The sequence below is a fragment of the Diuraphis noxia genome, unplaced genomic scaffold, assembly GCF_037042655.1.
Source record: "Diuraphis noxia isolate RWA-SAM2 unplaced genomic scaffold, SU_Dnox_SAM2 contig0001, whole genome shotgun sequence".
NCBI lineage: Eukaryota > Metazoa > Arthropoda > Insecta > Hemiptera > Aphididae > Diuraphis > Diuraphis noxia.
This window is the reverse complement of record NW_028301711.1, coordinates 88,497,385-88,524,436: the sequence shown is the minus strand read 5'-3', so window position 1 is coordinate 88,524,436 and position 27,052 is coordinate 88,497,385. Positions and strand designations below refer to the sequence as shown.

Genomic DNA, 27,052 nt, shown 5'->3' with positions numbered 1-27,052 from the left:
TGTAACTTGTAACTCTATCACCGTCTCCTTTGAAAAACCTGATTGTCAATCCAACGTCGCTGAACTCAAATAATAGGCGTTAGTGAGGGATCACTACACTAGGTATACTATGTATAGCATCTTCGATTCCATTATTCGGTAATAGATTCATGATTTTAATTGCTCTATTGAATTTTTTGTTATTATTCATTATTAAAAATTGAAAAACTAGACTTAGAAGTAAGAACTAAGAAGTGAAATGTGAATACTGAATTTAATATTTATGAAATAAAGATAAGTGATTATAATGGGCACATGGCCATGATCGACGTGATCAATTATTAATATCTATTCTTTATGGCCGTTATATACACCACATAATACCAACTTCACCGTATTAAATTATAATGTTATCACATAATCAGTTATATCACTTGATTAGTAAATACAACAACCGTGTTATAATAATAAAATACTAAATTGATAAAATCAAAATAAATTCAATAAATTAGTTTAAGTGGGATACACTAATTGGCTAATTCAACTGTAGATTCGGTATAAGTTTTGTATAGGGTTACGTTGTAGCTTACACTAGTTGGCCTACAAACATTTAATTGAATACACAATTTAGGGTAACCCTCGTGGCTTACGTTATTTGACATTTGATTGTTGATGTGGCTTACATCAAAAAAAATAATTTATAAGTGAATTTTAGGTTAGAAAAATGCTTGTGAGGGTTACAATATTTGGCCAAAATGTGTATTTATATCTATATAATTCAATTCAATCAAAACATCGATTTCGTAAAAAGTGGGGGTTACATCAATTGTCCTATTAACAGACGAATTATATAAAACATAACGTACGAACGACGAACACTGTAAGCTAACCTTTTACAAAATAAAATAATGATATACAAAAATATGATAACACTAGTTCAGTGTTACCACATCTCTCTTCCTTTAACAAAATATTAAAAAAAAAACAAAACTATTTAAGCAAGATAATATTTTAAAATATATCACATATCACAATATTTTAGTTACTTAACATTAATACAATTTGCAATAACAACACATTATAATTTAATATTTTGTACTTAATACTAATATAAGCATCCATCCTGTCACTTATAATCCTTAAGATAACCAGGTGTCTTTTTTATTCTTTCTGACCTTTTAACTGACACATTTGTTTTTTCCAAATCATTTTCATTCACAATATTTTTTTCTACATCATTTAATATTATCCTGTGTTTTAAAAACCTCCTATTTCTTAATAGCGTTCCCCCATTAACGACCTTTACTTTGAAATTCCTATCATTTGTTCCTTTCTCTACAATTAACCCTTTACTCCAGAATTTGTTTTCATTTCTTATTTGTATCCATACAGTATCGCCTACCTCAAAATGTTCACCTTTTCTTGCTGTTCTGTCATACATTGTTTTTTGTTTCTTTGATCTCTTAATTAATTCTTCTTTTATTTGATTAGTACCTTTGACTTTAAAATTGCTCATACTGGGAATTAATGATTTAACTTTTCTCTTAAATAATATCTCAGCTGGAGCTGGAATAAGTTCACTAATTGGAGTGTTTCTGTATTCCATCAAACATTTATTCCAATCAAGACCATCTTCTAAAGCTTTACTTAACATTTTTTTTACCGTTTGTATGGCTCTCTCAACCATTCCATTAGATTGTGCATATACTGGAGAAGAATTTACCAATTCCATGTCAAACTCCTTAGCAAACTGTTTAAACTGCTCTGATGTAAGTTGTCTGCCACCGTCCGATTATAAAACACTTGGAATTCCAAATCTGGCAAATATAGGGACCAATTCTGATATGACATGATTAGAATCAATTTTCTTTAATAATGCTATCTCCACATATTTTGAAAAATAATCTATTACTAAAAGAAAATTCATATTATTAATATGAAATATATCTATACCTACTATCTGCCAACTATCATCTGGAGTTTCACTTGGTCTCATAAACTCTTTACACTTTGAGTCTTGATATTTTGCACATAATTCACAACTTTTCACTTTTAACTCAATATCTTTATTTATGTTTGGCCAATACACTGCTCCTCTAGCTCTCAATTTGCATTTTTGTATACCTAGGTGATTGTAATGTATTTTATTTAAACCCTCTTTTTGCAAGAATAATGGTACCACTATCTTATTGTCTTTTAACAATAGCCCGTTGCTAATTATCAATGAGTTACGCACATTCCAATAAACTTTTAAATTGTCTGGAACTTTACTATAACATGGCCAACCTGTTACCACCCATTCTTTTATGACCCCTAAGTCTTTATCCTTCTCTGTCTCTTTTACATATTCATCCAGTTTTGCTGTTGACATAGGAAAATGTTCTAAAGTGCCTTGCATTTCAATTTCTGCTACTTTTAAAACATCATTTTTTTCATCCAAATCCTCAATAAATGCTTTTGAAAGTGTGTCTGCTATATACATAAGGGAACCCTTTTTAAATTTTATACTAAATTCATACATTTGAAGTCTAATTCTCATTCTCTGCAATCTTAAAGGTGTATCTATCAATGGCTTCTTGAATATATACTCTAACGGTTTATGATCACTTTCTATAATTATTTTCCTACCATAAATAAACTGATGGAACCGCTCACAACCCCAAACTTTGCATACGTCTCTTTTTCGATTTGAGCCCACCTTGACTGTACTTCTGTTTAATGCCTTAGATGCATAAGCAACCGGAAAGTTATCTTGAAGCAGAACCGCACCTACTCCATACTGTGAAGCATCAACAGATAATATTATTTCTTTATTTGCATTGTAATATTGCAAAACCGGAACCTTACATAAATCTTCTTTTAATCTATTCCACATATTTTCCTCGTTTATGCTCCACTGAAAACTAGAATTTTGTTTTAGAAAATCTCTTAGTGGTTTTGTTTTGTCTGATGCATGGGGTATAAATTTTGATATATAATTATACATTCCTAAGAATCTTTCAATATCTTTCTTACATCTTGGTTGTGCCATTTCTTTAATTGCTTTTACCTTATCAGGGTCTGGCCTAACACCAGTGCTTGAAAATTCATGACCAATAAAAATTAATTTACTAACCGCCCATTCACACTTATCTTTATTTAATTTAACATTATTTTTTTCCAATCTATGTAGAACATTCATTAATCTAGACTTGTGCTCTTCTTCGTTTTTTCCAAAAACTAATACAGGGTGAGGCGAAACAGACAGTGCAGTTTTGAAAGGCTATTAAGAAAAAACTACGCAACTTACAGAAATTATATTTATTTAATTTTTTTCATTACATTATGCCGTTTTATGTATCAAGTTTTAAAAATGACATCAGAAAGATGATGGCCGCCAGCAGCGATACATTGGTGAAGGCGATTTCTGAAATTTTCTACTGCATTTTGACACATTTCGACCGGTATAGCGCCAATTTCCTCCCTAATTCGGTCTTTGAGTTCTTCCAAGGTGTGAGGACGATGTTTAAAAACCTTTTCCTTCAGGTAGCCCCACAAGAAAAAATCACAAATGCTCAAGTCTGGTGAGCGCGCAGGCCATCTCAAATCACCCCTCAGAGAGACGAGATGTGTAGGGAACATCTGTCGCAGCTTCGTCATTGAAACTCGAGCAGTATGCGCTGTAGTCCCGTCCTGTTGGAACCAGATGTCCCCCATATTTGTTTCTTCCATTAACTCTTCCAATTGAGGTTCAAAAAAATTGTCCAACATGGAAACGTAACGTTCAGCGTTGACAGTTACGGTTTGTCCATTCTCCTCAAAAAAATAAGGCCCAATCACACCAAATTTTGAAATCGCACACCACACGGTCACTTTTGGAGAGTGAAGAGGTCTCTCATGAATTTGCCGTGGATTATTTTCTGCCCAATAGCGAAAATTTTGCTTATTCAACGCCCCACTGAGATGAAAGTGAGCCTCGTCACTACTGAAAAATGTTGACCTCGCATGGATCCGGTTCAACATTTCTTGTGAGCAATTCATGCGATTTTCATAGTCGAGTGGACTCAACTCTTGGACAATCATAATTTTGTAGGGGTGGAAGAATAAATCTTGGTGCAAAATCCTCCTTACTGACCGATTAGAAATGCCCAATGCAATGGAATGTTTCCGGGCAGAACGCGTAGGCGACTGCACAATAGCTTCACTCACTCTTATCAAATTTTCGGATGTTCTTGCCGTTTTGGGTCTTCCTGAACCTCTAAGTCTTAGTGTAGATCCAGTTTCTTCAAATGTACGCACCCAATTCGCGATAACATTACGGTGAGGGACGGGATCATGACGCGCAAGGTTAAACTGCAGCCGGAACGCTCGCTGAGTTGCGACGAACGATCGGCTATTTTCAAAAAACGTGCGGACGGCAAAGCCACGATGTTCACCAGACCAAACCATGGTAATGACTAAAAACGGCATGGACTGCCCGACGAAATGAAACCACCATAATCGTAATATCCCCACCACACGTGAAGTACCAACCTAACAAAACTGCACTGTTTGATTTGCCCCACCCTGTATATCATCCATATATACCTGCACTCCTTCAAGACCTTCTAATAACTGAGAAAAATGTAAAATATCTCTGGTGCTACATTCAGTCCAAAAGGAAGTTTGCAAAAACAATATCTTCCAAACGAAGTATTAAAAGTTGTTAGTTTAGAGCTTTCCTCACTCAATGAAATTTGATAAAACCCTTTTTTCGCATCTAGTCTACTAAAAATACATGCTTCTGACATTTTACCCATAATTTCTTCTACTGTGGCCATAGGAAAATATTCTCTTTTTAAACTTTTGTTTAAATCCTGTGGATCTAAGCAAATTCTCAACTCATTATTAGGTTTTTTAATTACTACCATAGAGTTAACCCACTCTGTAGGGACATTAACTTTTTTAACTATGCCCATATTTTCTAATTTATTTAATTCATTTTTTAATTGATCTGATAAGGAGATAGCAAATTTTCTTGGTGCATGCGTTACTGGTTTAGCATCACTTTTTAGTTCTAAATTATAGTTTTGTTTGAAATTACCAACCCCATGAAAAATATCTTTAAACTTTTTATAAATCTCAGATTCTAAATTAAATTTATCAGGATTTAATTGACAGATGTCTACTCTATTAATTAGCTTAAGTTCCACACATGTATTTAATCCTAATATTGGTACACAATTTTCATTATTTACAACAAAAAACTCTAAATACTGTTCCTCATTCGACTTAATTTTACATAATAAATTCATTTTACCTAAAGCATTAATATCAGTACCTGAATAATTTACAAGTTTTTCTCTGCATCTGTTCACTGTGATAGGCGTTAATCCCACCTCATTCAACACAGATAATGGAATTACGTTGGCTTCTGCTCCTGTATCTAGTTTGAACTGGATTATTCTTCCTTCAAACTGCAGCTCTTCATACCACTGAACCGCTGTATTGGATGAATTGCGCTTTTCACATTTGTTGACATTACAAAATACTGCTCCTAGACATAGGTCTCCTGAGCTATCAGATGCAGAAACGATATTGTTTTTAACTGATATTTCTTTAATAGTGCTCTTTTTTTTCGATTTCTTCCAATCACTTTTATTACTGTTATTTGTACCAATAGTAGACTTACATTTTATAGCAAAATGGTTAGGTTTATGACATTTCATACATTCCTGTTGATAAGCTGGACATTTATTGACATCATGTGTTCTACCACACCTTGAACAGTTTTCTATTTGTTTAACTGTCACCTTTTTTGCATTTGATTGACCTTGTTTAAATTGTTGCTTGCTTAATTTCATTATTGATTTTTCTTCTACAACCGTGTTATTTATAAGTTGTTTTTGATCTTGAGCTGCTTGATATTTTTTAGTTAAATCAATTACTCTTTCTAATGTCAAGTCAGCCTCAGACAGAAATTTTTCTTGTAATTTTTTATCAACAATGCCAGCCACTACTCGATCTCTAATAAGACGGTCCTTCATTGTTCCAAAATTACAGTTCTCGCTTAATTTTCTTAACGCAGAAAGATATTCTTCGAAAGTTTCACCTACTTTCTGTTCACGAATGTTAAATTTATATGCTTCGACACATTCATTAATTTTTTGCTTATAAAACACATCAAAGAGTTCAATTGCTTTGTCAAGTTCTGTTACCTCTCCTTCTGTCTCGAATGTATCAAACACATCTCTAGCATCCTCCCCTATTATATGTAAGAAGATGGCTAGTTGTTCGTCCTTTTTCTTTTTTGATATACCAGCAGCTACTTTGTATATATTAAAATTCTTTTTCCATTTCGGCCATTCTACATGTGCTTCATGGATATTCAGTTCCTTTGGTGGCCTTAAGTTATCCATCCTTATCTCATTGATCTGCACTATTTAATTATTAATAATAACACATACCGACTGCGCCATGTGGTGTTTTAATACTTAATCAAAAATACTAAAAACAATTAACAATATAATATTTAATTACGTTGTTTTATTTTGACTTTTAAATTACATATATAAAACATAACGTACGAACGACGAACACTGTAAGCTAACCTTTTACAAAATAAAATAATGATATACAAAAATATGATAACACTAGTTCAGTGTTACCACAAACTTTAAAATCAATTACCAATAAGGAGTATTCAAAATAAATAAAAACTTGTAAAACTGTTAGGTATACTGTACCAAATTAATTTACAAAATGTAATTACATACCTAAATAATTGCCACATTAAATTATAATATTATAGAATTTTAAAGTAGTTTAATTACTAAAACATATTAAACAGTATTAGTTAACATAAAATAAATTGTTAATCAGTCTTGATTTCATTCTTAATTATATTGAGAACTTAAAATACTTCTAATAAAATGTAAAATTATAATAACATAAACAGTATAATGTGTAACATAAAATAAATTGTGTATCAGACTTGATATAATTCTAAATAATTATTAACAACTTAAAATACTACTCATAAAATGTGAAATTATAAAAACACTAACAGTGTAACATAAAATAAATTGTTTATCAGTCTTGATTTCATTCTAAATAATATTGAGAACTTAAAATATTACTAACAAAATGTAAAATTATAATAACATAAACAGTATAATGTGTAACATAAAATAAATTGTGTATCAGACTTGATATAATTCTAAATAATTATTAACAACTTAAAATACTACTCATAAAATGTGAAATTATAAAAACACTAACAGTGTAACATAAAATAAATTGTTTATCAGTCTTGATTCCATTCTAAATAATATTGAGAACTTAAATATTACTAACAAAATATAAAATTATAAAAAAACACTAACAGTGATTGATAAACTCAACAATTTAAATATTTCCTTTTCGAGGTTTCAAACTATTGCAATGAGGCGAGCATCATAAAAGGGGTGGATATCAACTGGCAGAACCTTTTTAATATTTTGTAAATCTTGCCACTTTGACAAAGTAATTGGTAATGGACCTTTATACAAATTTTTAAAGCTTGACATAAATTCTTCTGAATTATTGTCATTTGAATTTATTTTTTTTCTGGTAACATTTTGAGGAATCTTGCTATATGGTTCATCAAATATCAGCTTAAAATAAATGCTGTATGATGATGGCTCATACATTAATACTCGTAGATCTTTGACTTCAGGATCTCCTTTATTATAGCCTGGTCTTATTGAATGATATTCTTTTAATAATTTAAAATCTAAAAAATAATCATGAGTATAGCTTCCAGTTCTTTAGGATGTTTTCGAGCTTCAATAGTTGTGCTTACATAGTCATATGGAAGAAAAATATTTTTATTTTTTAACTTATGTTCAATTAAGCTGTGAATACTGTCACACTCCAATTGAGTGTGACCTTTAATAAGAAATTTTTGTTCAATTGTTATATTTTTGAATTTAGAAAATTTTAGTAAGGCGTTTGACATAATTGAATTCCTGTTCTGGTATCCACAGCCATCTGAGTATATTATTATGGGTAATGGTTCTACACATTTTTTTTCCAAGTGCTTAATAAGTATTGATTCAAAAATAGAAGCTTCCAAATCTCCCTCAGATTCTTGCCACCAATAGTTAGAGCAGTCACCAGTAGCCAAATTGTAAATTGTATAGTAATGAACTTTAAGTTTCATAGCATAGTATAAAGCACTGGCTTGTATGGAAGGACAGAGTTTCACTGCTTGCATATCTACTGTAAAACAATAACACTTATTATCGATGGCTTGTTGCTTGTTTATTTCTTTTTCTTCCCTTGCCCTGATTTTAAGAGCTACATGTTCTGCATAGTCATCTTTAGATACCTGTCCTGTTTCATAAGCGCATCAAAAATCACATTGGTCATTTTTTGGGATAAAAATTGAAAAATTGTTTTCTTTCGTGTAATTCGAAAAATAACATTTACTAAAAGCTAATATTTGATTTTCAGCACAATGTTGTTTATAAATTTCAAATACTTAATTTAAGCTATTAAAAGGTCCTTCTAAGTACAATTTTTTGGTTCTTTTACGGCAATAGTGTGAAGGCATTTTTGCTAGTGAGTTAAACCAACTTTTTAAATCATTTAATCGGTTAGCAAACAATGTTCTCTTGGTGGGTCGCTGTAAATTGCGTCCCGTTTCAAATTTTTTATGTAAATTGCGGCCCGGGTATATTTTATACATACGTAAATTGCGGCCCCGGTACCTATATTATATACATACGTAAATTGCGGCCCCGGTATATTTTAATATATTTGCCTACTTAAATATTTGTCATTGTTATGTAAATTAAATTAAGGGTTACGAAATCAATATTTTCCTTCCCATTTTTCAGACTTAGGACTGGCAATATAATTGTATTCATATTGGTATGGTTAAAAATATTGGTTTTGCTGTTTTGTTTATAATTAAAAAATATATTAGGTAGTAAAAATGTGTATAGTGAAAAAAATAGTATTATAAAAATTCGAATTAATATACTGGTAAAAACTTATAAGATTTATAAATTTATAATTTGTTCCGAAAGTTGTAGATGGTTATGAATTTATGATCTTTAAAGCTATCTATACATATACTATTATTATTAAATTTTAAAAAACACTTACAAGTTTTGACTGTACAACACCAACGTTGAATATCATTGTTCAGAAGTTTTTGAAAACGAAATTTGAAACCATCAACTATTTTCAACGTTTTATTTTTTTCACTTTTCATAACTTCCATTGTTATTAAATTTAAAAAAAATACAAATACTAATTTACCAAATACTGTAAATGCTGTAGACTAATGTAAAAACTCGTGCAAAATATTTCGATCAAATGCACACGGCACACTGGCGGCTAGTAATATATTATATAAGTGAGCATCAAGTGATATCCTTATCGATCAATATTAAAGATAAAATAACCAGCCAATCGGAAATCGGAATATCCCTGGCCGCAATTTACGTACATTTCAAATATACCCGGGCCGCAATTTACGTATGTATAAAATATACTCGGGCCGCAATTTACACAGTATATAACTATGACCTTTTTTGCGGGACGCAATTTACCAACTCCGCTCTTGGTAATACTTTGGGGTGACTGTTTTTTAGATCCAATAGTATTATTATTTAATGCAATAATAGAATTATTGGTTAGTAGACCATGTTCTGATTGTTGAACCCAATTTCGAACCATAAATTCTTTTAACCCAAGTGTTCCTAAAAACATTTTTTTGCATACATACTTAGGCGCAGAATCTTTATATTTGAGTTGGTACTGAAAAGTATTTGATCGCTTCTACTGTCTGTTTTACTACCAGTTGTGTTTCTTTTTGGTTAAATTTTACTAACTAAGCTCAAAACATATATTTTTTTCTCTTTCCATGAAGTGTTCCAAAATTTAAAAAAAATTTCTTTCCTGTGACTTTCATTAAATTGGCTACAAAAGCGATTTACTGCTTTTAAGCAAAAGCTAGAAGTACACATATCTCCTAAACTCCTTGGTTCTCTTACAACATTATGTTCAACTACTTTTCCCTTCCTATGAAACCCAACATATTCTTGTCCAGTCATTCTTTTATGTTTATTATTTTTTCGTTTCCACTTGTCATCCTGTGATGTTCTGTTTCGTTTTATACCTACTACCCCAGAAAACATTATAACATTTAAATATTATTTGTCAAATATTTGCTATTATTTTTAAAAATTGTACATCATTTCTATAAAACTTTATTTACATTTGCAAATATCAACCAAATTATTTGAACCAGATCATATTATTTGATAAAAATTTGAACACAAACTTTGGTCAAATATCAGTCAAAAATTGTACAATATTTTAAAATTAATTGCCCAGAAAACGTTCAAACATTTAAATATTATTTGTCAAATATTGGCTAATTTTTTTTTAATAATTGTACAATTATGTTTTCAATTAAACACAAACTTTTTCCAAATATTTGTCAACAATTGTACCCTATTTTCAAAATCATTGTTCATGATCTGTATTTATATGTATATACTTGGAGCAGTGGCGCAACTAGGGCTAAAATGTTGGGGGGGCTGTAGCCCCACCTAACATTATATGAAAAGTAACCCGTGGGGGCGATGCCCCCACACCCCCTAAAAATTCATTAAAAAATATAACACAAGTACACAACAAAATCTATTTATTTATTCAAAGTTTCATTTTTCTTTTATTTTTATCAATAAATATTTGTAATATTTGTTCAATTGGAATCTCGATGTCTTTTTCTATATGCAGGATTGATAGATTACTGAACCGATCTTGGTTCATTGTGGACCGTAAATATGTGTTTATCCTCCTCATAGCTGAAAAAGAGCGTTCTGATGTGGCGGATGAAATCGGCAAAGTAATGGCTACTTGTATCATTAAATATAAATTTGGAAACACTTTTTTATTCAAATTTTCTTTTATAAAATTGAAGTCCTTTAAATTATCACCAATAACATTTTTGAACACCAGCATTTCGCTCTTTAAATTATTTTCGTTAATGTTTAATATATCCTGAAAATACATTTTATTTTTATTATGAAATGTTTTACATTGTAAACATTGTAAATAATAAATACTAAAAGGTTTGTATAAATTTAACCTACCTTATAATGTTCAACCAGGAATGAGCTTCCTTCATAATCAAATTGCATTAGTCTATCAGCAGAAGTAGCAAGGCATAAACTTTCTTCAGAAAATCGTATTTTCATGCTGCAAATAATTGAGTCCATGATGACATAGAAGGCGTTTAATTTCCAATATTCTTTTTTATCCGAATCATAATCGCTTAAATAATTGTTGGACTGTTCTGCGGCAGTTGAAAAAGTTACATCATAGTCACTTAAGTAAGTAGGTTCTTTTCTGAGTCTTTTTAATCCTGTTAATATCATTAAACTGTATTTTATACATTTAAACTGATGTATAATATTATAGTGTAAGTTGTTACCTTGTAATGGGATATTAATTGAAATATTATGTTCAAAACAAAATTTTTTGATATCATCCCAAAGTTGAGAAAAATGTTCAGCACTTCGATTATTTTCGAGCGTTGAAATTATTCCTTTTATTAAATTTCCTGATCGGCCCAGAGTTGTTCCTTTTAACTGAAGCTGAGTACTCAATATATGTATGGACTGAAGAACTTCATGTAATATAAATAAATATAATATAAATTTAAAATTACTTATTGTTGCAATAGGTACAAAACATTAAAAAAAAAAGAACAATGTAACTCATAATTAAATAATTTAAATAACGTACCAATTGCTTGTGCCACATCTTTTGACTTTTGTTCAAGTATTTCATCATCCAATGTCATTAATATAGATTTATAGTTTTGTATAAGTGCATTGCAGCTTTTAAATCTACAAACCCATCTAGTATCACTTAGTTGTTCTAGTTTAGTGTTTTTCAACCCAAGTTTGTTTTGCATATTTGTCAATTTGTGGTCTTTAGCTGGCTTAGAAAAGTGGACATATAAAGCTTCTAGACCATTAAATACATTCCTAGCATCCTAAAATATTCAAAAATTAAAATAGTATCAATATTGTTTATTGCAATTATTACTTTTAAATGCTTGCACATATCCACAACGACTAAGTTAACCTTATGAGCCATGCAATGGACATAAACAGCTTGAGATGCTGAAGGATGGGATTGTCTTAATTTGGTTTGAACACCTCCCACTGATCCAGACATAACTGCCGCTCCATCATAGGATTGTCCAATAATAGGGACATTACTCAAATTTGAAGAATTTATGAAATGAAGCAAAACAGCAACTAAGGAATCAGCATTTTGGTTTTCTGAGACATCATAAAACTCAATAAATCTTTCATAAACTTCTAAGTTTTTTGAATATCTAATACAAAGTGCTAGTTGCTCTTGTTTATGACACCTGTAATAAGAACAAAATATTATAATACAAATTCTAAAAAAAAATATTATAATACTTATAATCAAAATAATTTGTGTTGTTTTAAATAGCTTAGTATAGTTAAGATACTAATCTAATTAAATATATGAGAATAAAATATGTTAAAAATTAAAATATTGATAATATATTTTAATTATATTAATAAATAATTTATTTATTACCGAGCTTCATCACATTGTATGCTGAACATTCCTGATTCTCGAATTTCATTAATGATAATATCTTTTAAATATGTTGCGCAAATAGTTATCAACTCATTTTGTATGGCCCAACTAGAGTAGTTTTTTTTTTCTGTATTATAAATTTTAGCAAAGTCAGGATTATATTTAGCAAAAAGTGAACACATTTCTTTGAAGTTTCCTAAAAATGATATCAAATTAATATTATATCAAAATTAAATTAACAAGTTAATTATCCGTATTTCAATAAAAACTAAACAAACTATTATTACCTTTATTTAATGAATTTTCATCTTCTCGATGTGCTCGTAGGGCAATTCCTTGACGACCATGGTATAACACTATATCACTAAGACATTTTATATATTCATGATTTCTCAATGTTTGTTCTTTGCTAGCTGCTGACAACTGTGAAATCACTGAAATTGTTCCTAGTTTTTTAGATTTTATGTAACACTCCCATTTAACTAATGCTGTCAAGTGGTGTTCACATTGAGCATGTTTTTGCAACTTGGTTTTTTTATGTTTTGCATCTCTTGAACCAGCCAACTAAAATGTAAAAAATTAAAAAAAACAATAATTACTTAAAATAAAATTGATAGTAATACATATTATGTAAATAAGTACACAATAGGTAATACTTGCCTTTTTCCAGTTATTAAAACCCACAGTCTTAAATGTGTCTTCAATATGACCAGAATCTACTCCAAATAAACGGCAAGCATAGCAAAACAAAGCATTTAACTTGATACTATATTCTAACCAGTTAAATTCATTAAAGTAAGCCGATGAAAAGGATCTGTTTTGAGTACCGAATTTGGTTTTAGGATAAGCCTGAATTCAGTAAACATATGCGCTAAATTATAAGCTGATAAAATAAATTATAGATAGAAGCAGTAGAAGCATATAAAGCTTTATATACTTTAATTAATTATAATAGGTGTAAATACATACTTTTAGTATTGGTTGGACAGGGCCCGTTTCCAAAGTCCCAAGATCGCATTCTGAGTTTGGATTCAATTGATTTAAATTATGAGAATTAACAGTAACAGTGACTGATGACACAACGGGAGCAATATAATCTGGTAGACTACTGCTACTTGCACACAGAGAATCGACGTTATGTATTTGTTCTGGTTGTTCATCGTGAGGTTCGTCGTTTTTCTTAGAATCTTTTTTAATCGAAAAGTTAAAAATCGAAAAACACTTTTTATTTGTATTTTTGTTATGGTTATCCATTGTTATAACTATTAATTAGGTTTGACAGCACTGAGCACACTATTGCGATCAAATTAATAATACGAAATTCAAAAGCACGTGGATAGCAAAATTCAAAAACACGTTAGTAAATATGGTCATATGGAAATATAAATAGGGAATGAAATATTGAAATGGTAATGGTAAACAAGGCGACCCGCGATCGTATCCCGTCTACGTTCCGGTAAACGTTTACGTTATCTTGGGTCTAACATCATGTTGGTGCGTGGAAACGTTTTCATGTTTTTCGGTGGCTCAGCATAGATAATATATTATCTATGAGGCTCAGTCGCTCAGACTATGCATGTATTACAATTTTTGTAAAATTACGTATGTACAATAATCATACCAATGGGCAATGTGGCAATGTTGAATGTACCGATATAAATCGTTTTTTAAAAAACAAATACTTTATAAAGGCATATAATAGCTAATGATATTTACGATTTACCAAATTAATCATAGGCATATAAAATAATATTATGAACTTAAAATAAAAATAAAATAATTACATTTTTTCCAGTTTTTCCAAAAAAAAAGAATTTTAGTAAAATATTAAAAAGCTCGTTAATATTTTAGGAAATAACTAAATATTTTTTGGGGGGGCTATTACAAGTTTTGGGGGGGCTAAGCCCCCCCCCCCTAGTTGCGCTTATGCTTCTCGGAAAAAGTCTCTGTTACTAATAAAGGATGTGAATCGACTAGAATAACCAATTACACCAGGAGACTCAAATTCTGCCTTGTGCCAGATTTCACCACCACGTACGACCACCTACTCCTACGGATACGAGCATATATAAGGGAGACCACGACAAGAGCTCGTCAGACGGTTTTTAAAATGTGAGCCAGACGGGTTTTTCTAAAATTTGAGCCAAACGGTTCTTAAATTTGAATCAGACGGTTGGGACACTTAAGATACTTAGAGGCAGGTCGTAAAATCACTTATTGTCATTTGAAACAATATTTCAGAGTAAGGTCGTAACACCGCTCACCAACACCTTTATAGCATATAAACTGTATTTTTGTTTTAACACATTGTTAAAATATCAGTTGAAAAATAAAAGAAATACGAGTATACTTTATATATATATACTTTTTTTTTAATAAAAACAGTATTTGAACTCTTTAAATGAAAAGTGAACTATCATCAAATAGTTTGATAGTGTCCATCACTATGGTATATTGGTTTTGATGTTTTCGTAAGAAATAGCTAATAATAATAAGATTTAACTTAAATAATATTAACAATTAATTAATACAATAATATATGATTTTATTTTAAATAAACTGTAAGAGAAAAGGTCAGGATTGATAAATAAATACTCATACGCGTAGGTTTAATAGAAATTACTTCACGTATATATTGTAAATTCTAAATAAACAAACAAAATAATAAAATTAAACAAAATGAAACAAGTTAGGGTACTGGGTAGTCAGTAAGCGGCAGTCGTCGGTGGCATCCGTCGCACACCATGGTTCCCGTAAAACAGAACGAGGGTATGGCCGAGCAGAGTCTAGCCGTCCGGAGCGACAGGCCCGCCAGCGGAGGAGCTAACAATCGTCCTTCCTGACCGCTGGACCGTCCAAAAGAAAAATTAAAAAAAAATTAAACACATAAGATGAATTTAATAACTACTAAAAATAAGTATGAATATAAAAAGAAGTTTGAGTGGTTATGCGTAATCATCGATATACCTTGGTGTTCGACGAGTTCTGGCGCTACACCTTCGCCCCGGGTCGTCATGGATTGCTCGGCCCTTCCTTCTCCGTTGTTGACTTCCTAAATTACGTCATCCCCGTCTTCATCGTCGTCATCACTGGTGTCGTCGTAGTCATCCTTCAGGACCTTCCATGATTTTAATTGCGAGACATGCGCTGTCATCGCGTAAGTCTCGTGCCCATCCATGGCGACTTCAGCGACGCTGTAGGTGTCGCTTTGCAGCACTTCTACCACTTGCAGTGGTTTCACGCGATATTTTGGTTGTAGTTTTGTTGATAAATGCGGAACTGGCTGTTTCAACATCACCACGACTTCAACCACTTCGTATTTAATACCTTCGTGTCTTTTTCGGTCATGAGCAGTTTTCATTTTAACCTGAGCGTCGATAATGCTTTTGCGCGCCTCGGCTTGAACGTCGTGAGGGTCGCGCCAGTCGGTTCCGGTGAGACTAAGGGTAAGCAGGATACCCTTGAAGAAGCGAGGTAGATAACCATATTGTAAAGTTTCATACGTCGTTTTCGTCGTGGATTTATTTGGTGCAGTGTTCAGCATGTTCTCCATTTGCCGCAATTGTTTATCCCAGCTAGTATGGTCTCTTTCGGTGACACTTAACAGTGTGACTATTGTACGGTTAGCTCTTTCTACTTGACCATGGGCCTGCGGGTATCGTTTGGAGTTCAGAATGTGTCGAATACCTCGTTCGTCACAAAACGTTTCGAATGCGTTGGAGGTAAAGCAGGTCCCGCAGTCGGAAACAATCCGTTCGGGAATACCTCGTTCTGTCAAAATCGGTCTAAGATGCGCAAGACAGCTGCAGTGTTGGTCGTCTTACACGAGAACAGTTGCGTGTATTTCGTCAGATTATCGACCAAGACGAGTAGGTATTTGTTTTTCGCTGCTGTAGTCTCATATGGGCCGAGGTGATCAATATGGATCACCTGAAACGGCCGTCTACCTGGTTGTATTGGGTGTAAATAACCGGGTTTGATCCTGCTGGTTTCTTGTTTACGAGACAGTCTACACACATAGCAATGTGTCTCATTCCGGAGAACCAATAGTCAGCGAGTATGCGTGCGACGGTGCGATCGACGGAGAAATGTCCGGCGTAGTCGTGCGCCGCGATCACGATTCCCTTCCGCATAGCCATAGGTATAACTAACAACAGGCGGTATTGATAGATTTTGTAGAGTACACCCTCGACCACTTGGTATCCGTTTACATTGACGGCCACTCCGTCAGTTCGTTCAAGAGTCCCGCTATTCCTTCCTATCACATTACGTATGTTTTCGTCCGTAGCTTGCATTAATCGTACTGCCTCGAATTTAGTCATCGCTATGAATACGTCGACTCGGTCTGACAGTTCTGCTTCTACTGACCTGGCTGTGTTTTCTTCTTCGTACGGCGCTCGACTAAGCGCGTCTACATGCGACATGCGTGCTCCCGGCCGATACTTGATCTTCAAGTCAAATTCCTGGAATATCTCGTACCAACGGGCGATTTGAGGTTTGGTGGTCTTATGTATATTCAGAAACACAAGAGCTTGGCAGTCAGTCACAACTGTAAATCGCATACCTATCAGGTATTGACGTAGCCTATTCAAGGTCCAGATAATCGCGAAAAGCTCTAGTCGACTGAAGTACTTCGTCTCAGCCGGCGTGGTTCGTTTGCTTAAAGCGTAGACCATTTTTAATTGAGTTGACGTCTGACCTTGCAGCAGTATTCCGGAGAGTGCCTTTGAGCTCGCGTCAGTGTGTACTTCGGTAATTTTGGCATCGGGATTGTACATAGCAACGATCGGTTCTGAGCACAACGCGTGTTTTAGTTTTTCGAAAGCTGATTGCTGCTCTTCCTGCCACTTGTATGGTTCATTCTTCGCAGTAAATTCCGTGAGTGGCTCCGCTAGTTCAGCGTATTTCACTATGAATCGTTGGAAATATCCGGCGAGCCCTAGGAATCTCCGGATTTCATATGCGTCGCGAGGTCGCGGAAAATTAACGAGCTCGTCGACTTTACGTTCCGGACGTATTTCGCTTTCCGCGATCCGGAAGCCCAAGTAGTCCAGAGTGCTCATTCCGAATGAACACTTGGAAGGTTTCAACGTAAGGTTTGCTCCTAGGAGTGCTCTCAACACTGACTAATACATCCAGCATGTCGTCCACGGACTTAGATGGTATAATTATATCGTCAAGGTAGGTGCATACCTTGCCAACTTCGGTCAAGTCCTTGAAAACGATAGACATTAACCTCTGAAAGGTTGCTGGAGCGCACTTAAGGCCAAAAGGCATTCGTTCAAACCTGGCCGTCATTTCTTCCGTCACGAAAGCTGTTTTTTCTTTAGCGTCTTCCGACAAGGGAATTTGGAGGAATCCGTTGGATAAATCTAAGGTTATGAATATGCGTCCATCTGCGAGTTTACTTAATTGTGAGTCGACGTCAGGCATGGGAAACGGCTGTGTAACCGTTTGTTGATTCAGCCGGTGATAGTCGACGCAGAGCCTCTTCTCACCGTCTGTTTTGTTGACTAACAACACCGGACTGGCGTAGGTGGAGGTGGAGTCAGCAACAATTCCAGCCCGCTTCCATTCTTCGAGTATTTTTGATATTGCGCGCCGATCGGTCAGTGACGTTCTGTAAGGTTTCATTCTCACGGGCGTGCTATTGTCGATTTCCGTAATATCCATCGTTAGAACGTTCGTACAACCCAGCTCTCCAATCGACTTCGCGAATGCGCCCCGATATTTGTTGATAAGGGTCAACAACGTCTTACGGAAAGTTATGGACTCAACTTTCTCTGGTCCAATTTTAATGTCGTCGTCTGTGATCGGTTCAACTTTTGTTGAGTTCGCGTCGCATTCGGCCATTAACACCTGCGGGTAGTCGCCGTGCGTGCCATCTGTCAACTCATTAGTAATGAGTCATTACCGTTGAGGTGACAGTTCGTTTCGAAAATCATTTCGCATCCTTGTTTGTAATAATTGACGTGCAGGAGCTCCAGCCAGGTGCGCCCTACCATAACATCCACTGGGATGAGATTGTAGTCAACTATTTTTACGTCGTGGCAATCGGCCACTACACCGTCAATTGTTACCTTTGCGACAGCCCTGCCTATGGCGTTCACTCTTGGTTGATCAACGTTGCCCACGGTATATAGCGGACAAACTTGCGGCTCGACGATGAGTCGGCACTTCGCCGTGGCTGATCGTCGTACCAATACGGCGGAGCATCCCGTATCGATCAGACCTGTGAGCGACTACTCGTTTAACATGACGTTCTTCAAAAACGGGTTTGGTTTCTGGGCATTGTGCGCTGCGTCAACTTGGAATACTTGACCGGTTTCATCATTTCCAGATCGCCCCACAGTGTTCCAGAAATTTGATTTAGGTGGACAAAATTAGAATTTTCATAATCATTAATTGAACATAAAAATGAATTTAATTTGTTGATAGTCAGTGACTGATTATATAATATAGGTTTTTAAATTGATATGATATCGCATACAGTTATAATAGTGAACTGATTGTACTAATAGTCTGAAATTAGATATTCAATTACCAGCTAAATTGTTTGAGCGTATAGTTTTTATACCGTTAGTGTCGTTCGTTGAATGAAGTTAGTCCGTTCATTTTTCTTCAACATTATGGATACACTAGTGGAAATGATGTATATATTTATTTTTATTAAGTTTTGCATGGAAAATTTAAGTATAGAAATATTTAAAAATGTAAGATACATGTTTATTTTTTTAATTATTAAGGATACTAAAAAAATAGTAGTGGATAGTAGAGGTTTGAACTTGGTGTTTTCTATTAGCTTAACTTGTCCTCTAAACGATATTATATTATTTGGTTGCGGCAAGTTGCTGCACAATACATAGTACCTATTATATTTAAAAAAAATATATAATTAAATAATTAAAATTGGTCAAAAATTATATTTCACCATAAAACCAAATGAAAAAAAAAAAAAAAACTTGAATTCGAACATAATAATATATTTATTGTATTATTAGAATAAATAATATACTAACTACTAAGCAGTTTATTTTTTTTAATTCTAACAAAAAACAAAATGTTGAAATAAAAAAAATAATATTACATATCGTCGGAGTTCGAAAATTTGGTTTAAGGACTTAATGATTGCACAAGGTAAAAACTGAATTTTAAAATGATCTATGTATCCGAAAAGTAAAACAATTTTATAAATAAACAATTTTGTCCTGCTAAAAACCTTTTCTGGAACACTGACCTACGGATGACGCTGGACACTTAATGCGTCGATGTTGGTCCGAACCGCATACCGTACATTTCATTGGTCATTGCGGGCGCGGGCAATCACGTGATATATGCCCACGACCCCGGCAGTTATAACAGCTGACTTCCGAGGTACGAGATGTTTCGATACCTTTGTTCCAGGACGATACTTGATCTCATAGTCGTATTCTTGCAAACAATCATGCCAGCGAGCAATTTGAGCGTTTGAACTTCTAAATTGATTTAAGTATGTCAACGCTTGACAGTCTGTATAAATAGTAAATTTAATGCCCAAAAGGAACTGTCGGAAATTGTTCACAGACCATACTAAACTTAACAACTCGAGCTTGCTCGAGTGATTCCTGGGCTCCGAATCGCTAGTTTTACGACTTGCATAGTAAACCACATGTAGGGGTCCACCAGAATCTTGCGACTGCATCAGTATGGCGCCTAGCCCAGACGAACTTGAATCCGTGTGTAGCTCCGTCACAGCTGAACATGACTTGCACATTCTTGTAGCTTCCGGAACGCAACTTCTTGTTCTTCGTTCCAATCGAACGACAACAGCAAATCCCGAAATGAACTGACGAAAAAAACTCGCAAGTCCCAAGAACCGCCTAACCGAATGAACGTCCACCGGAACCGGATAATCGGCAATCGCTTGAGTCTTCACGCGCCTAGAACGTATCTCACCTCCGCCTACTATAAACCCGAAAAACTCTATGCTTTTCGTCCCAAACTGACACTTCATCGGCTTCAGTGTCAATTTTGCGTCCTTCAGTTGACCCAACACCAGCTTGAGTTTCTCCAACAATTCCGGCCATCTATCACCATGTCATCCAGATAATTTCGTACAGTTTTACCTTGAAGCGGCCGAAGTACCCGTTGCATCAACTTGGTGAACTCCGCCACAGCACCAGACAACCCAAAGGGTATCCTTGCCCTGTAGTGTCCGCCGTTATGAACGCTGTCTTCTCCACCACTTCGGCTGTCAACGGGATCTGTAAATATCCATTAGCCAAATCTAGTTGAATGAATAGACGGCCAGCTGCTAAGGACTCTAGTTGCTCCAACATATCTGGCAAAGGATAGTGTTGACGAACCGTCTGCTTATTTAGTCGTCGGTAGTCCACACACAACCGCTTCTTGCCTGGCTGTTTTTACAAGCAGCACCGGACTTGCGTATGGAGAAACCGTCTCTACTACGACGCCGTGGCTTTTCCAATCACTTAAAATCCTTGAGATTTCTTCCCGGTCAGCCTGGGTTGTTTTATAAGGTCTACATACCTAACCATAACCTAACCTGTGGGTCGACTGCCCGGCACTTCATGTATATCTATAGTCATTAGCGGCGTACAACCAAGCTCACCCAAGTTCTTCGCGAAGCATTCGCGATATCCGTTGACTAAGCTCATCAGTCCTTCGCGTTCACCGGGCGTCAGCTCAGGATTAACATAACCAAAATCTGCGACAACCAACGGCTCGACTGCCGGTGATTTGTCCACCTCCACAGTGTGCAGATAGTCAGCATCAGCACCAAGTATACTCACAGTATTGTCGGTTTGACCATCCCAGGGCTCAGCCCGATAAATAGACAGTTGACCTCTGACTTTATGATACGCTATTTCAGGATAATCCAACCAAACACGTCCAACAATGTTATCAGGGATCTGCACGACGTCGCTCACAACCAGCATCTCCACCGTCCCAGGACATACGTCATCCACGGCTACCTCCGCTTGCGTTAGCCTTACAGCTCTAATGGAAGGTACTTTCGTACTACCCAGACCATATAACGGTTTGTCCATAGGCCGGATGGATAGTCCGCAAGCCACCGCGACGCTAGCTTTAATCAACACAGGGTGGCAACCAGTATCCAGCAAGACGTCCACTTCACGCCCGTTGACACGCCCAATCCGCCGATAAGGATGCGAGCCAGCCAACAGCACGCCGTCATGACCCATGGCGCAGCTTTGTCAGGTGACTTGTCCGCGGAAGGCTTCGCACGCGCCCACGCGAGTCCACCTGACTTCGACGTCTTCACTTCGGATTTCTTTGCGAAGAGTTTAGTCACCTTAGGTTTCGAGTTATGCATGTGTATATTACTCATCCTCGACCATTCCAATAGGTCTCCAAACAAGTCTTCTTCCGTCGTATGGTTGCGTCCTAGGGTGTACAGCGCCATGTCCCGTGAGTACAACCCTTTTAGTACATGATCCCTAGTTTCAATGAACTGAAGAGCCAAGTCTCTACACAGACGCACTTTGGGTTGAAAGTAATCCATGACATGTTTATCCTTTTTCTGGGTACGCGCTTTCAACAAATCATACCGGTCAGACGTGTTTAACGAACGTATAAATGTCATACGGAATCGGGTTTGGAAGTACGACCAATCACTGAAGTTCTTACCGACGAACCAATCTCGCGCGGCACCGTTCAGGTTAGCACAAACAAACTGTAGTCTGTACCCGATTGGCCATGCATTCGCCATTGCGATACCGTTTACGTCGTCCAGCCAGTTTTCAGCTTGAGGCGAAGACTCGACCAGTAAATTGATGGATAGTTTTATTCAAATCGAGCACTACCCGGAACTCCGTTCACATCGGACTTGACTGATATACCTGACACTCCAGTCGGTTCACCAGACGAAATATTCGCTCGTTCAGACATCACTCGAACTTGTTCACTAAGTTTAGTTACGAGTGCAAACAATTCGTTGTACGTCTGCGCGTTTATTGACTTCGGTTCGGTCGGGGGATCACCGTCTGCTTTCGACATCACGACCGCAACACTAACACACACTGACTATATTGATCACAATTAACAATAATAACAAACGGCGATTATCAACGGCAGCTTATCACACGACGCGTTTGATAGCAGGATCACGTGATACTGCAACAACAAACCACGGCAACCTAGAGACTAATAAATAATTACATAGTAAATGATATTTTTTTTTTTTTAAACATAAAATAATACAGGTGTATGCTGACATTAATTTCAGATGGTTTATGACAAATTGAAGGGGTTCATTACTCATTTGTAAAATCTCTTCAGAGGTGCACACAAAGCTACCTAAGAAATGTACTAAGACTAAGATGAGACGATTTGGGCAAGAAGATCGGGTGTTTTGCATCTGTATTTAAAGATGAATATTTCAATCGACCACCAACTCGAATGACTTGTCCCTCGTCCAGAAACGGAGCCAAATGTGCGAGGACGGTTGGTGTGACTATTGATTTTGAATTCACCAGTTTGTGATAAAGTTCAGAAAAATAGACCTTTTGAGAACACTTGACCGCCGACAATAAAGCACGTTCGCATTCTCGCCAAGTTACTGGACCACAGTTGACTTGTCGCCGCCGCGACTTGTCAATGAATCTGAAGCAGTAAGCTAATACTCTCTGTAATCATGATATTGATGAAAATCTTCGAATAATTGACTCACCGTTTTGTTCTTCATGCAAATGTAAAACATTTGTTATACACCTAGTCTCAGGTAACTGCTCTATCGGTGGTAACGTCAATTCAGACAAGGTAGACACAGGCCAGTGATCATCAGGTTGAAATAAAAATTCAGGACCCCGGAAATGTACTGAATTTGAAATCAGCTCCGAAGGAAGTAGTCCTCTCGAAGCAGGATCCGCTGGATTATCCGTGGATCTGACGTGTGCCCATTCACAATTTGGAGTTGGAGCCTTAATTTTTGCAATTCTATTAGTGACAAATATTTTAAATTGTTTTTGATCAGCGCAAAGCCAGCTCAAAACGATCGTAGAATCAGTCCATGCACGGATACGGTCAATTCTGGCAAAATTCTGTAAAATTGTATACTGATGTGAAATAAGACGTGCCAGCAGTAAAGCAGCGCATAACTCTAAGCGCAGGATTGTTAACGAAGTGTCAATATTTGAGAGCTTTAATGGAGCAACCTTAGTTTTGCATGCAATAAAATGTACCTTGACAACATTGCTCTGGCCAACTACTCTTAAATAGACGGTTGCCGCGTATCCCTTTTGAGAAGCATCCGCAAAACCTATAAGCTCCACATGTTTCGATAACCGTATATCAATATGCCGAGTTAACATCACCTGAGATAACGTGTTAAATTGAGAAGTAAACGTTTTCCACTTGTCAACCAATTGTGTAGGTGGTGAAGCATCCCAGTGCAACTTTTGAATCCATAATTCCTGTATAATGCACTTTGCCCAAAATATTGTCGGACCGATTGCACCGATAGGGCCATATAAACGTGCTATCGTGGACAGAATGGACCGTTTTGTAGTGTCGCCTTCTTTCACACTGGTATGATATCCAAAAATATCCGACTTCGTGTTCCAATGTAGACCCAAAATCTTGACAGACTGATCATCCTTTGCATCAAAGCATGAATCTTGTGCACGGTCTTCTTCCTGAATATTCACTAATATAGATGGACAGTTGCTGGCCCACTTTTTTAAACTGAAATTGCCCCGACGTAGAAGAGATACCACTTGCTTCTTTAATTGAACAATTTCTTCTACCGTGTCTGCGCCAGCAATAATATCATCGACATAAGTAGATGTAGTCAAAATATTGTTGGCCAATGGGAATAATGACCCGTCATCTTGATTTAACTGATGAAGGCACCTTATTGCCAAAAATGGTGCTGCATTCACGCCGTAGGTTATGGGGCACAATTGAAATTCTCGAACTTCTTCATTCGGTGTGTCCCGCCACAGAATATGTTGGTATACTCGATCTTCTTCGCATATGTTAATCTGCCGGTACATTTTTTCTATGTCAGCGACAAATAAATATTTATGAAAACGACTTCGTAATAATACATCACCGATATCGAGTTGTAATTTGGGACCCGTCACCAAACAATCGTTTAAAGAATAGCCCGTTGAAGTTTTTGCCGATGCGTCAAAAACGACGCGTATCTTCAGTCTGCCGTTATTGCGTTTGGCGACGGCATGATGCGGAATGAAGTACTTTCCGGGAATACTTGCAGGTTGCATATGACCAAGTGAAAGGTACTCGTTCATGAACTGTTTATACGCTGAGTATAATTCGGGATCTTTCATTAAACGGCGCTCAAGGTTATACAAACGATTTAATGCCATTGTTCTAGAAGATCCAAGTTTCACCGATCCTGTATCCGGTAATTTGACTTCTGCTGGGAGATTGATTCGTGTTCTGAAAGAAAGAGCGACAACGAACCTACCTGTCAAATCCCGAGACACAGTTTTTTGAAACCAATCTTCACATAGCTCATCTTCGGTTGTCTTGATAGCCGGAGATCCCGGTTCTTCCACCATCCAAAATTGTTGTAGCATCTCTTCTACAGGTGGCGTTGAGGTAATTGTTAATAATGTTGAGGACGATGGTGTGACATCTTGTAAAGGACCATTAATAAACCACCCGAGATGTGTATGCATAGCCGACGGAAGTCCAGGACAATTGATGATTTCAGCCTTCGAGAATAATAACATCGGGTATACATCACAACCAATCAACATGTCAATAGGACCGGGACAATCAAAATTTGGATCCACCAGATGTAGATGTCCATAACGACGTCTCACAGCGTTAGGTAATGGTTGACTAGGCATTAATCTAGTAATCTGCGAAATGACGATCACGTTGGTAGCATTGAATCGTGGATACTCCGACAACGACGGGATGAAATCGCATTGAGTGACGCCCTTTAACCGAGTGATTAATTGTTGCGAAAGCGCATAAACATCATTGCGGTTCTTGTGGCGTTTCAGTCCTAACTTGGTTGCACAACTTAATGTTATCGCCGACACTTGCTTATTTGTAATTCTTTTTGTTTTTATTTCTACATCAATAATGTTTGCCATTTTCTGAGGAAAAAATAAGAGTTTATTTTATTCAAAAATATATGGTTTAATTTTAAATGAAGTATTTACTTTCACTGAGTTATATATAATTTGAAATTCTTGTTCTATATTTTCTCTAATATTTTTTAAAGAAGTTATTGTATCTTCTGCAAGTTGCACAGCATCCTTGAGGTCAATTCTTTTTAACTGTAATTGTCTACATAGTGGAAGTCCAAATGAAAATAATTTCTATAAAAAATAAAAAATCCAAAAAAAAAAGTAATTTTAGAAAAGTACAAAAACAAAAAAAAATTAAAGTATATTACTTTTATGACAAATAATGAAATTAAAAATTCATTATCAATAGCCTTTTTCAGTATTGAAGCATCTGCGCCTGATGAATCTCTCCATTCTGATATTTCATCTAATGATATCATAACATAAGGCAGTAATTCACAAAAATCATTAACAGCATCATAACGCTGTATCCACCGAGTAGCGCAAAGTCTTTTCAGTTTTTTTATATTTAAATCTGCATTTTCATTGCCAATGACATGAAACATGACGGCAGTTCGTTTAGGCGTGTTCAGAAATGTATACACTTTTTCAATTATCCCTAAACAGTTTCTTATCGGCTTTAAGTCACTTGCTGTTGAGACTGCAAGATTTAGGGAATGTGCAGCACAGTGTACGTAAATAGCTTTTGGATATTTAGTTTGAATATAAGACTTGACTCCTTGAACCTTTCCACTCATGTTACTGGCACCATCATAGCCTTGCCCTATTAAGAAGGCACAGTCTAGGCCGCATTCAACTAAACCTGATAAAAATTAAAAATGCATATTATAATAGTTGTTAACAATTGATATTAAAAACAACAAAAAATGTAAATAATTATTTGATGTTTTTACCATTCAATATTGCTGCGGACAGATCACTACCAGTTAAACTCTCTACAATAATAAATTTCAAAAAGTCTTCATTCAAGTTTCCTTCAGAGTCAATGTATCGGACACATAAAGTCAGCTGTTCGGTTGTAGAGATATCTGTAGTTTCATCAGCAAGTACAGAAAAGCACTGGGCTTCATTAACTTTTGTTACAATTTTTTTAAAAATAATATAATTGCATATGTTTATTAATTGATCTTGAATACCAGGGCTAAGATATTTTATATTTGTATCTGTCCCTTCTAAGACATTTTGTAAAAATGTCTCCCCTTTGGCTCTGAATTGCAAAATAGCACTGAAATTTCCAGCATTTTGAATAGCATTTTCATCAATTAATATATTTCCTTTCTCTCCTCGGTGACCTCTCAAAGCTAACTCTTGTCTACCACACAGGAGGATGCATTGAATAATAGGTACTAAACGTTTTCTATATTTTTTTGCTTGAA

At 35.5% G+C, this 27,052-nt stretch overlaps 3 protein-coding genes across 9 annotated transcripts in view; 1 reads left to right on the top strand and 2 right to left on the bottom strand.

The window, feature by feature from the left end:
• Hs2st (Heparan sulfate 2-O-sulfotransferase) overlaps positions 1-27,052 on the top strand; it is a 92,957-nt gene that overhangs the window by 24,926 nt on the left and 40,979 nt on the right. The window lies entirely within an intron of this gene.
• LOC149062364 (52 kDa repressor of the inhibitor of the protein kinase-like) lies at positions 10,623-11,673 on the bottom strand. Of its 2 annotated transcripts, XM_089216370.1 has the most exons (3): positions 11,432-11,673; positions 11,091-11,362; positions 10,623-10,998 (listed from the first exon to the last, which is right to left on the bottom strand). In XM_089216370.1, exons 2-3 carry the CDS (start codon positions 11,214-11,216, stop codon positions 10,648-10,650), a joined length of 477 nt encoding a protein of 158 aa, XP_089072496.1. In that variant the 5' UTR covers positions 11,217-11,362; positions 11,432-11,673; the 3' UTR covers positions 10,623-10,647. The 2 variants fall into 2 exon arrangements, with proteins under 2 accessions (XP_089072496.1, XP_089072495.1); XM_089216369.1 differs by having other exon boundaries at positions 11,091-11,673.
• LOC149062363 (zinc finger MYM-type protein 1-like) lies at positions 11,717-14,486 on the bottom strand. Of its 2 annotated transcripts, XM_089216367.1 has the most exons (4): positions 13,555-13,688; positions 12,873-13,434; positions 12,583-12,781; positions 11,717-12,382 (listed from the first exon to the last, which is right to left on the bottom strand). In XM_089216367.1, the coding sequence occupies exons 3-4, from the start codon at positions 12,765-12,767 to the stop codon at positions 11,971-11,973; spliced, it is 597 nt and encodes a 198-aa protein (XP_089072493.1). In that variant the 5' UTR covers positions 12,768-12,781; positions 12,873-13,434; positions 13,555-13,688; the 3' UTR covers positions 11,717-11,970. The 2 variants fall into 2 exon arrangements, with proteins under 2 accessions (XP_089072493.1, XP_089072494.1); XM_089216368.1 differs by lacking the exons at positions 11,717-12,382; positions 12,583-12,781 and having other exon boundaries at positions 12,893-13,434; positions 13,555-14,486.